The sequence below is a fragment of the Scyliorhinus canicula genome, chromosome 15 (assembly GCF_902713615.1).
Source record: "Scyliorhinus canicula chromosome 15, sScyCan1.1, whole genome shotgun sequence".
NCBI lineage: Eukaryota > Metazoa > Chordata > Chondrichthyes > Carcharhiniformes > Scyliorhinidae > Scyliorhinus > Scyliorhinus canicula.
The window spans coordinates 119,804,825-119,817,417 of record NC_052160.1 but is presented as its reverse complement, the minus strand read 5'-3'; the positions used below and the strand labels follow the sequence as shown (position 1 = coordinate 119,817,417).

Below are 12,593 nucleotides of genomic sequence, written 5' to 3'. Positions count from 1 at the left end.
CACCAATGAATACAGAATCACTTATTATGACCCCAGCTATGAGAATACAGGACAAGCCTGAAACTCAATGGAATCTGGCTTGATAGATCAAAACCATTTAAAGAATGTGATGTGTGGAAGAACCAAGGGTAAGGAAATAAGCAGCAGGATTCCAAGATTAAACTTAACACCAAAAAATTCATCACCATACAAACATGAACAAAACAAATTCAAGAAATAATGATAAATAGGTACACTGAGGAAATATGCCAATGATTCTAAACCAGGGGTGGGCAAACTACGGCCTGCGGGCCGCATGCGGCCCGCCAAAGGTATTTCTGCGGCCCACCAAGTCATTAAAAAAAAAAAAAAAAAAAAAATTTTTTTTTTTTTAAATTTTTTTTAATTTAAAAAAAAAAATTTTTTTTTAAAGGTTAATGGGTGGGGGGGCTGTTGGGTTACTTACTGGTATAGGGTGGATACGTTGACTTGAGTAGGGTGATCATTGCTTGGCACAACGTCGAGGGCCGAAGGGCCTGTTCTGTGCTGTACTGTTCTATGTCCTATATGAGGCGCCCAGAATCATAACCGGGTGACGTAATTATTTTACTTAATATACTATGCGGCCCTTTGTGAATTGTGAATTTCTGAATGCGGCCCTTGCACGGAAAAGTTTGCCCACCCCTGTTCTAAACAATATGAGATTCTACCTTAAACTCAATGCAGCAAGGCTTAGCCTAGCTTGACTTTTTTTTTACTTTGGCATGCCTTCACACTGATAGGTTTTTAAACATACTTCTACTCTTGGAGGCTGTTCTTTTCTTACTGGGTCTGGCTGCACAGGTCTCAGCTCAGATCTATGGTATAGGCATCGCTGATGGTCACATGCCACGATCCACCAGACACATGTAGACACCTCCTTGACCTCTATTCGGTAGCTGGACCTCTCTCTTCACAGAGCGACTTGGTCCTATCCGATTCACCAGAACGCCCTCTTTTCCTCTCTAAACATACAGAACTGCGCTGTCTGCTACTGGATGGCCACTGCCTCCAGGTCAGCTTCGTTTACAATTGCTTTTTCCTCACAATGAAAACAAAAACAAAACCCGCCAGTTTTCCTTTTAAGAGCATAGCTCCAACCTCAGCAATTTTGTCCATAGCAACCTCAGGACTTTCTTGCTCCAAAACGTCTCTCAGATGGGTCACATACAGTCATACCATACCAAACCAAACCAAAAGTAAACAACCCCCATTTCACCTTTAAAGTGAAACCAGAACTCTACATTCTTAACCCGTAATATAATCTACAGTTAGCACATACATATATGATATGATTTGAAGTATTCTAATGCATGTTCCCAAAAGATTATTTTTAAATGTTTTTAAGGCAAAGATAGATAGATTTTTGAACAGTAAAGAAATAAAAGGTTACGGTGAGCAGGTGGGTAAGTGGAGCTGAATCCACAAAAACATCAACCATGATCTTATTGAATGGCGGAGCAGGCTTGAGGAGCCAGATGGCCTACTTCTGCTCCTAGTTCTTATGTTCTTAAAATAACTTTCAGGTGAGTGACATGGTTTTGTTTCCCCTTGGAGTATGCAATGTTTTCAGATGTTATTCTGTAAGAGTTTTGGAACGGTTGCTAAACAAATACATCTGCATCATTAATATGTGAGAGAATATTTAGATTGTTCAAGCCTTCACCCGAACTAAGGTGCCTAGCCAACCGGAAGCATCTATGGAGAAAGAAAACACGGTCCAAATAACCATGATTTGTCATCCTGTGAATTTCCTGAGTTGGCAAGGATTTAAAAAATCTAGTGTGTGATGTATTCTGAATCAGTCAAAAGCTGTTTAATTATGATGGTTTGGGATTCTGAATTTGTTTTATGTGTGGGTGTATTTTCTACCTTTTCGGGTTACAGGTCATGATGTTTTGCTTTAACCTGCGATAATGCTATAAGTATTTCCAGAATAATGGCAAAAAGTTGCACTTTACAAGTTTGGTGCTTTGTGAATAGAGGTCAAAGTTGGATCAAAGTGATCAGTTTTACAAATTTTGTTTCCTGTTCTAAATTGCAGGGCCTTTGTCTCAATGCCACATTTTGCAATTTTGTTTTCTAATTTCAGAGAACAGCAGATGGTTTTGATTGTGTCCCACTGAAATCTTCCTCGGGATCAGCAGACATGGACATGTAACTTGATCTTTTCCGTGCACTACTTTGTTAACCAGCTCACTGAAGTGGCCTTTTTGAGAGATATTTGAACCAAGGACAGTTTATTAAAAAGTTAGCATTAGAATGTAAAGTATAAATGAGGGTCCTCTTGTGTGAATGGTACAAACATTGCCTCATGATGGCCTTATTACTGTATCATTTCTGTACTAAGACTTCAAAAGTATAACTTGTGTTTAAATCATTAAGGGGACTGGGAATTGATGACAACCAAAGTTACACCTTATGTGGCCACTTATGATATATTCTTGTTTGTCCCAGCATCAGGAATTAGGGAAGAATTGATTTTAATACAGATCGTAACAATTTGTCAGCTCCAAGATGTCATTGGTACATGTTGAAAATGCTGCACCGTGGAATATTTTTAATTTGTTAAAGAAATCCAAAAGCCACCAATGTGCCAAGTACTGTTTGGGGGTTAAACTGATCACAATCTGAATAGGGTCCAATGAGAAGTGTTGTTGACTCACTTCCTTAGCCTTTAGCAAGCCTTCTAATGCGAACCACCTTAGCTCAGCAGGCCGGTGTGCCCCTGCTGAATTTTATGTGCTCTGCATCAATCATTGCACAGCACTGCACACGTTCCCGGTGAAACAAAACCCAAATGCTCAGCAGTAACACGGCAGCTGCTTTAAGATCGAAAATATCCAGTGGTAGTAGACCTTAATTCCCCCCGCGCCCACCACCACCATTCCTCTCCCCACCAACTCCATTTCCCAAGAAGTTTGGCTACTTCATAATATGACATGTCTGGAGTTAAATGATTTTCAGTAACCATGCATCAGTGAAGCTGTCAGTTATCTTGCTGATGTGCAGATTTTCAGAGGGCAATTTTTTGGTGCTGAATAACTTTTATTTATCATAATTTAAAAAGACTCACTCTCTGTCTTCAAAAGTTTCTTCTCAATACCATCCCTTATGAATGATCCCATTCAGGCCAATAATATTGGATTTTATTGTTTATTTTCTTTTCACATTCCAAAGGCAGCAGACTTTGCATTTCACGTTGTCTTTGGGCCCAATAAAGGGAAAAGAGTATATTATATAAATCTTGAGTTGTCGTCATTAAGATCCTATTCTGATGGTGATTTGATTAAAGACGCATTGATCCTAAGTGGCATTTGCTATTTCATGGTATAGAAATGCTTTGCACTTAATTTGATTTTTAAAGTGAGATTTATTTTTTATTGAAGTGATTTCTAGATGATCCAGTGAATACAGCAATTACTACAATGGAATTTTAAGTTAGTAGGTTACTTTTAATCTGAGGTAATGTCTCAGACCTGCAGCTGTAAAGTGCATCAGCAATGGCGTACTGTTCCCGAAGGAATTGTATTTTAATCAGGGCGAGATAGTGGTGATTATGACCAGCACATTCATTTTTAATATTACTGGAGTTGTGTTGAGCGCAATGCAAAGCTGCCCTTAGCTTTATTCGAACAGCCGAATAGTTTTTCAGATATTTCACCCCTGAAAGTTTGGAACTTTGTTCCCGTGGGACTGAACTTCAGCTACGTTGGCTTTTTGTAATCAAGGATAAGATCTGATTTTGGGAGATTTTTGGATGTTGAAGACATCCAGCCTTGTCTGAATATTAGAGCTGCATTACTCCTATTCACTTTCCCTAATCTTAAACCAGTTCAAAACTTGTGAATGAATCAAGCTTCTTTGGTTCATATTATCAACTACCTGCAGCCTAGCAAGGTGCAGCAGCTCATGGGTCTGCTTAATGAACCTTTCAGCTATCCACTTGAAGGTGCATCAACTTTGATAGGAGGGGAAAAGAACCACTGACTGTGAATTATAATCAAGGAAGCATCCAGACTCCAGGACGTGATTCCAGAATCTTTCTGTAAACAGCACATTTACAAAATGTGATACACAAATAGCTTCTCTTGATTTAAACTGCAACTGTTTAAAAGATCACACGACCATAGTGCATGACTATCATGGATGCAAATAATTTTGTGGAATAAGGAGTCTGAGGTCGCCCGAGAGAATCAGTGACAGCAAAATAATTGATGTTCTATAAGACTACAATTGCTTAATCTTTTAGGTTGTACATTTCACACACCCTTATTTTCTACCCCCCCTCACACCCCCACAACCCCACCCCCAATTTGGACTGTCCCTCCTTAACCAATTGTTCTCCTACATCTTTCTCTCATTATAAGGACAGGCAGATGACTTCTATGGCGAACTCCACGCATTTGGATGATTTGCTTAACTTGCCCTCAGATTTACATTCCATGCTGTGAAACAAATCCACAGCCCAGCAATCCATGCAATTTTACTTTAAATGCTGTGTTTTTCACTCATTTTGATTCCATTTAAAAAATCAAAATTCATTAATTCAGTAAATCTGAATGTTGTATTTCTTTTGAAACTGTAATTATTTGTATCTGATCAATCTGGAGCTGCATTGCTACAGTAACTTGGTACTGCATTTGGCAGTGTTAACTATGGTCTCCTTTAGGCAGACAGAGAAATTACCTTTTAAGTACCTGAACAATGGAGGTGGCCCTTACTGAAGGGGAATTTCGCTAGAGAGATAATGGAGTATCTGCACAGATCCAACATGCGGCTGGAACCTTGCTTTGCCAACAATAGTGTTTTCACCAATGCACACTGTTATGACTGGATCTCAAGTTGTACTGTGAAAATATCAAAGTTCAAATTTACATAGACTAATGTAACCTTTCAGGGATTTTTAATGATGTAACTCTATTGTGGGATCAGTAAATGCAGAAGCATCTACGTACATTTGCCATTTTGTGTTGTAGATTTATGTGGCGGGTTTTTAACATATTTTCAATCTGTTTAATGTTAACTTGCGTGGTCCACTGCCAATTGGAAATACAGATTAACTTGGAAATGATTGTTTGCAATATAAGGAAAGAAACACTCCATTTATATGAACATTTCTCTTTCCATAATTTTGATGGAGATGTAAATTTGCTTATCATAAACGTATTGAAGACTCGATTAAAATAGCAGACGAGGGAATGCCATGGAACACCTGGAAATTTATCTGTTAGTACAGCAAAGAATAACTTCCAGCATCGTATTGTTTTAAGTGGTCTACATTGTAACCCATTTTATGATATCAGATTGAGCTATTTCTGAAGGACTTCATGCTTCATTTAAAATAAAACTCTTTATAGTTTCATAATTAGATTTTTGACATGCGAAAGCCGAAAGTGATGGCTTCGTCCTCAGTCAGTTTCTATATTAAACCAGCCCGTGGCTTATTTCTTCACTGGTGTGAAAGAGTATTTTGCAGGCAATTCAGGGTATGGTGCAAAACATGACCTCAAACATGCATTTGTCTCAAGAAAGGAAATCCACTGTGATTTAGTATCTCTTTTGATGTATGAATGGGAGGGAGGAACTGGAATTGGTACGTTCATCTGATATTTTCATCCTGAGTACTGTTGAAGCAATTCAGGGTTTAAAAAGAAACTGCACTGTATCAAGTGAAAATATATCTTCTCTTTAAAAATATATTAATTTGGACTAATATATGTGTATATGTTTGCTTAATTTGGTGGAATACATGTTGTATTTTCTGTTATTTAATCCTGTGCAAATATTAAACCAATATTTTCCGTGCTTTATACTTATTGGTCTGTTCTATAATCATTGTAAATCCAATTTAAAAACTGAGGAACATATTGCAAGTGTCAGGGACTTATGTGTGTCTTTGGTATTCATTTTCAGTTTCATTTTTTCTTTCAAATTTAAATAAGCGGGGACTATAGAGTTCCAGTAAATTATTAAATCACGTTATTCTCAATTATGCACTTTAAAAGCCAACCGAGACATTTAGGATTCAGGATGTGATCTTACCACAATAATGATTCGAAAGGAAATAATTACTTGGATGTATTCACGACTATCCTTCGTAGCGATTATTTTATGTGACGTCAATTGCTAACTACTCCCAAATTCTGTATGTAGTCACAAAATGCATCTCTGTAAATCTGAGTAAATTAGCACATTGTAAGGTGGAAGTTAAGAAGCACATTTAAAGAAAACCTTTAGAAATCCGTCAGTGTAATTAGAACAATAGATATTGCCTGCACTAAAGTCAGGAATTAGAGTCGGATTTGTTGATGGACTCTGTTTTCATCCTTCAAATGAAACTGCCTGTCTTGAGATCAGCTAGTGTGGTACAAGCTGTTGTCCATCATTGCTATCTTTGCGGTGTACTGATAACTGTTTCCTAAAACATGAACAGGTTTGTCAAATCTCACTCATTTAGCTTTATAAATGTATCTTACTCCTACAAATAAACAGGGCTGTGTACATATATTCTTGCAAACTGTGAAAAACGTTTTTGATTCCCAGGTAGGTTTCTTGTTTTCAGATTGCGGCCCGATCTACCGGCCACATCCTTCCGGAACTGGGGCGTGACGCAGCTGGTAGATCCTGGGGGAGGCCTTCACCGGGATTCTAGATGGCCGACACTCCTCGCGAGATCTAACCAGATCATGCATAACACCACGATCTAGGTCCCGCCCACAATGGGTGGGACCTAGTCTCACACTGCTAAGTGAGTTTAAGAACCCACTTAGCTGTGCTCACGCTGGATCTAACAGCCAGTTGGCATCAACCAGCCTTGCTGAGGAGACCCCAGCCAGGCATCATTCAGTACTGGTCCGCACAAACGGGAACCAGCTGGAACGGTACTTTGGGGGGGGGGGTCTCAAAGATGGTTGGAGGCCTCCAGGTGGTCAATCACTGGGCATGGTGCCACCTTGGCCCTGCCAGCCCCACACCCTGGCAGTACTATCTTGGCAATACCACCCGAGTGCATGCCTGGCTGCCCAGGTGGAACTGCCAGGCTTGGAGCGCCAGGTTGGCATTTTGCCCACGGACGGTTCAGGCCCGGGGAGCCCTGCCGTGTTGGGGGGGGGGTTGCTCGATGACCTTGCATAGATAAGTTGGGGCGTTTGGAGGATTCTGGGGTTTGTATGGGGAGCTGAGAGATCGGGGTGCCATCTCTTCCTGCGCGGAGGAGTTTTGCTTGCTCGGAGCTCCTCGATGTAAGAAATGACACAGAATCCGTCCTTGGGGGAACATTCACTGCCAGGGCACTAAAGTGCCGTTAGATAGCAGGATCGTACTTGGTGTTACAAGCACTGGGAATGATCCCGCCAAGATGACTCTACTTCTTTTAGTTAGATCGCGCCCTGCAACTTTCTAATTTTTTTTCACCTCACCAATGTCGGTAAGTTCTGTCTGGTCATATTGAGTAATATTCTTGTCAGTTTCATTTAGATGGAATTATAGTGGGAGGACAGGGAATAACTGCATTCATCAACAGATGATTCTATGAGGAGAGGCAGTGGCATAGTGGTATTTTCACTGGAGCAGTATTCCGGACATCCAGAGTAATGCTCTGGGGGTCTGAGGTCAAATTCCACCATGGCAGATGGTAATGGAATTTGAATTCAATACAAATCTGGAATGAAAAGTCTAATAGAAGGACATTTGCCATCCTCACCTAGTCTGGTCTACGTGTGACTCCAGACCTCCAGTAATATGTTTGACACTAACTTCCCTCTGAAATAGCAAGCAGTCCATGTCCAACTAATAATAATAGTCGCTTATTGTCGCAAGTAGGCTTCAATGAAGTTACTGTGAAAAGCCCCTAGTTGCCATATTCCGGCACCTGTTCAGGGAGACCGGTACGGGAATTGAACCCGCGCTGCTGCCTTGTTCTGCATTACAAGCCAGCTGTTTAGCCCACTGCGCTAAACCAGCCCCTATAGCATGACCTGGACAATATCCATACTTCACAAATGGTATAATATTTGTGCCACTCAAGTGCCAGACAATGACCATCTCCAACAAGAGAAAATCTAACCATGGCCCCTTAACATTCATTGGCATTACCATCGCTGCATCCTCCACTGTCAACATCCTGGGGTTAACGTTGTCTAGAAACAGAACTGGACCAACCACATAAATGCTGTGGCTACAAGAGCAGAGCGGAGGCTAGGAAATCTGTGGTGAATAATTCATATCATGAATCCAGAAACCTCTCTGCCATCTACAAGTTGCCTCCACTTGCCTGGATGAGTGTAGCTCCAACAACACTCAAGAGGAGAACAAAGCAGTCCACTTTCTTGGCACTTTATTGACAATCCCTCCTGTAGATGTGTACCATCTACAAGATGCACTGCAGGAACTCACTAAGGCTCATCAGGCAGCACCTTCGAGCCCCAAGACTTATACTATCTAGGAACACCACAACCTGTAGGTTTACCTCCAAGCCACTCTCCACAAATTCACCACCCTCTGCGAGAAGTAGTTCCTCCTCATCTCAGTTTAAATCTTCCGCTTCTCAACTTATACCTGTGACCTTTCATTCTAGATTGCCCCAGGAGGGGGAACATTTGGTCTACGTTTACTTTATTAATCCCTCTTAGTATTTTATATACCTCGATCAGATCCCCTCGCATTCTTCTAAACTCCAGCGAGTATGATCCGAAACTCAATCTCGCCTCATACGTAAACCCTTTCATCCCCGGAATCAATCTGGTGGACCTCCTCTGAACTGCCTCCAATGCCACCACATCCTTCTTCAAATAAGGAGACCAAAACTGGACACAATACTCCAGATGTGGTCTCACCAACACCCGAGACAATTGCAACAAGACTTCTCTACTTTTATACTCCAGTCCTTTTGCAATAAATACTAACATTCCATTTGCCTTTTTTATTACACGCTGTAACCTGCTTACCGACTGCGGTTCATGAACAAAGACAATCAGATCCCTCGGCCCAGTAGCATTTTGAATCCACTTTCCATTTAGATAAACATTTGTTTTCCTATTTTTTCAGCCAAAATGGATAACCTCACACTTATCCACATTAAACTCCATCTGCCAGTTTTGGCTAATTCTCCTAATTTATCTATATCTGTCGGCAAACTCTTTGGGAAGAATTCTCGGGTCTGCCAGCCGTGTTTTCCTGGGCAGCGAACCCTTGCCGGCAGTGGAATTCTCCATTCCCGCCACCTGCCAATGGGATTTCCCATTGTGGCCGCTGTGCTGCCGGCACAAAGGAGAATCCCACTGGTGGAGAATCTTGCCCTTTATCTCCTCTTCACTGCCTGCTTTCCCACCTAGTTAGTGTCATCTGCAAATTTTGCTATGTTACAATCTGTCCCTGCTTGCAGATCAATTATATAGATTGTAAACAGTTGAGGTCTGAGGACTGATCCCTGCGGCACCCTGCTAGTTACAGTTCGCTTGCCAGAGAAGACCCAATTTATCCCGACCCTCAGCTTTCTGTCAGTCAGCCATGTACTGCACCGGTCCATGAAGGCAGCTCACCACCACCTTCTCAATGGCAATTAGAGATGGTCAATAAATACTGGCCTGGCAAGTGATGCCCACATCCGTATTTGAATTTTAAAAATGTCCTGCCTTAGTGATATTAACGAAGGTAGTCAATGGCTGCTGTTTCTCATCTTATGATCCTTGAGCTACTCGTGACTGGTGACTTTGGGACACCCGAGCCTATGCTGGGTTAGCAGAGTTGGTAATGTTTCTTTTAAGAAATGCACTATAAAAATTTATCGCTTGGGTGAAAAATTCATGAAAAGTTTAAGGGGACAGGTGAAGAACAGAACACAAACTGCTACTGCAGAGGGATTCTGCTTTATATGTTTTGAGGATGGGGGGAATAAGAATTGCTGATCCCTCCTATCTCGAACTGAAAAGTGTTAAGGTGGGTCTCCTCCTTTAGCAGTTTCCTGGTCTTCCAAGTGTTATGTCTGGGTTGGCATTGGAGTGAATATCGGCTGTGGGCATCATAAAGGTGTGCATGTGTTGGCATAATATGGACATTCTGAATTCTTCCTCTGTGTACACAAACGCGCCGGAATGTGGCGACTAGGGGCTTTTCACAGTAACTTTGCTGCAGTGTTGATTTAAGCCACCTTGTGACAATAAAGATTATTATTATTATCCTGAGAGAGGGCAATATATACAGCTCCTATCGTGGCACAGCCTCTAACGTGGTCCTGCTTTGTTGTGGGCAAGTAGACTGCATAACGTAAGTGACTCCTTGAAAGCTCCTACCCAATTTCGTCCACTGGTCGATTGGAGTTGGAAACCCCACTCCCCAGAATGCCCAGAGCCTGAATTGTAGCCATTTGTTGCAAAAGCTGAATTGAGTAATTGACGACATGACAGGACTCAACAGCAGCACTGGTGTTACTTGTTAAAAGTAAATGGATACAGGCCACAGCTGTTATACTTTAAGCATTACCTCCAATGGTACAAAAGTATTAGGAAATTTTGATTACCACAAATAGGCATGACAGAAGGAGAATTTAAGAATTTTCATAGTTAAATGGGCTTTATATTCATTTATCTGGAAATCATTTATAACTGGTCAGTTTGAGCTACGAAATATATACTTTTTTGTGTTGTGAAATAACGAAGATTTCAACCATTGAATCATAGAATAGTTGCAACACAGAAGCAGTCTATTCAGTCCATCCTCTCCCTGCCAGCTCTCTGCATGAGCAAATCAGCTGTTTGCAGTTCTCCCTGTGTCTGCGTGAGTCTCACCCACACTAGCCAAAAAGATTAGCAGGGTAGGTGAATTGACTACGCTAAATGTCCCTTAATTGGAAAAAAAGAATTGTTTACTCTAAATTTTAAATTTTAGAGGCAGCACAGTTGTGCAGTGGCTAGCACTGCTGCCTCACGGCGCCAAGGTCCCAGGTTCGATCCCCGGCTCTGGGTCACTGTCGGTGTGGAGTTTGCACATACTCCCGTGTTGTGTGGGCTTCGCTCCCACAATCCAAGGTTGGATGTGCAGGCCAGGTGGATTGGCCCCGCTAAATACCCCTTCATTGGAAAAAATGAATTGGGTACTCTATATTTAAAAAATTACGTTTTTTTAAAAATAAACAGATCAGTTGGTCTTATTGTTTTCTCCCATTGCCTGCAAATTCCCTCTCTTTGCGGCCTTATCTAATCCCCGTTTGAAAGCCAAGGTCGATGCACCGAACTCTCAGAAAAGTGGAAAAGGATTAAAATTGGATGGACAGCCTGGCATCAATGAGGGAGCCAATAAACGACCAACTGCACATCTAGCCCTGTCGAACATCTGGGAGCTGGTGCCAAAATTGAAGAGCTGTCCCAAAGTCTAGTTAAGCAACAGCCTGACATAATTATAGTCACCGAATCATACCTGATTTCCAATGTCCCAGTTCATCATCTGTGGGTATGTCCTGTCCTACCGGCTGGATAGACCCACCAGATTTGGCAGCACAGGAGGAATACAGTCAGGTGGGAGTTGCCCAGGGGGGTCCTCAATGCCGACTTCGGACCCACAAAGTCTCATGGCATTAGTCAAACATGGGCAAGGAAACCATCCTGCTGGTTACCACGTACCGGTGCAACCCCCCCCCCCCCCCCCCCAGCCCGCCCACCACCTCAGCTGATACACCAGTACTCCGTCATGTTGAACACTACTTAAAAGAAGCACTAACGGTGGAAATGGCATAGAATGAACCCTAGGTGGGGGATTTAAATGTCCATCACCAATAATGATCCAAAAGGACCACTACTGACTAAACTGGCCACATCCTTGTGAAGAACAAATCCTGTCTTGAGATTACATTCCATCATGTTGTGTGGCTTACTGTCGTGCTGAACAGGGTAGATTCAGAACAGTGCTAGCAGTTCTAAACTGGACATCCATGGAGGTGCAATGAACCATCAGCAGCAGAATTGTATTCAACCACAAACTGTAACTTCATGGCCTGTCATATCCCCCGCTCTACCATTACAATCAAGCTGGGGGAATCAACACTGTTCCAATGATGAGTGCAGGAGGCATGCATGCCAGGAGCAGCACAGGCGTACCTAAAAACGAGGTGTCAACCAGGTGGAACTACAGAACTACATGCATGTCAATGATGGAAGAAGCTTGCAATAGACAAAGCTGAGTGATCCTACAACCAGTTAGTCAGATCTAAACTCTGAAGCCCTGTCAAGCACGTCAATGCAAAACTCAAGGTGAAAGTATTTGCAACCATCTTTAGCCAGGTGTGCAGAATGGATGATTCATCTTGGCTTCTTTCTGATGTCCTCAGCATCACAGATGCCAGTCTTCTGCCAATTGAATTAACCGCATGAGATCAAGAAACGACTGAAGATTCTGAACACGGCAAACATTATGGATCCTGACAACATCCCTGAACATTAGTCCTCTAGAACTAGCCGTGCCCCTAACCAAACTGTACCAGTACAGCTACAACATTGGCATCTACCCAACAATGTAAAATATTGCCCAGGCGTGTCCTGTCTACAATACCAGGATAGTCCAATCAGGTCAATTATTGTCCC

General features: G+C 41.9%; 1 protein-coding gene across 2 annotated transcripts in view; it reads left to right on the top strand.

The window, feature by feature from the left end:
- The window catches only part of elapor1 (endosome-lysosome associated apoptosis and autophagy regulator 1), a 171,475-nt gene extending 167,175 nt beyond the window's left edge, over nt 1-4,300 (top strand). Inside the window, exon 22 of one of the 2 annotated variants that reach the window (XM_038820162.1) lies at nt 2,111-4,300. In XM_038820162.1, the coding sequence (XP_038676090.1) occupies nt 2,111-2,179 (69 nt within the window). In that variant the 3' untranslated portion in view covers nt 2,180-4,300. The remainder of the gene's footprint in view (nt 1-2,110) is intronic. The other variant, XM_038820163.1, reaches the window with a different exon arrangement.
- Nucleotides 4,301-12,593: the final 8,293 nt, after the last annotated feature.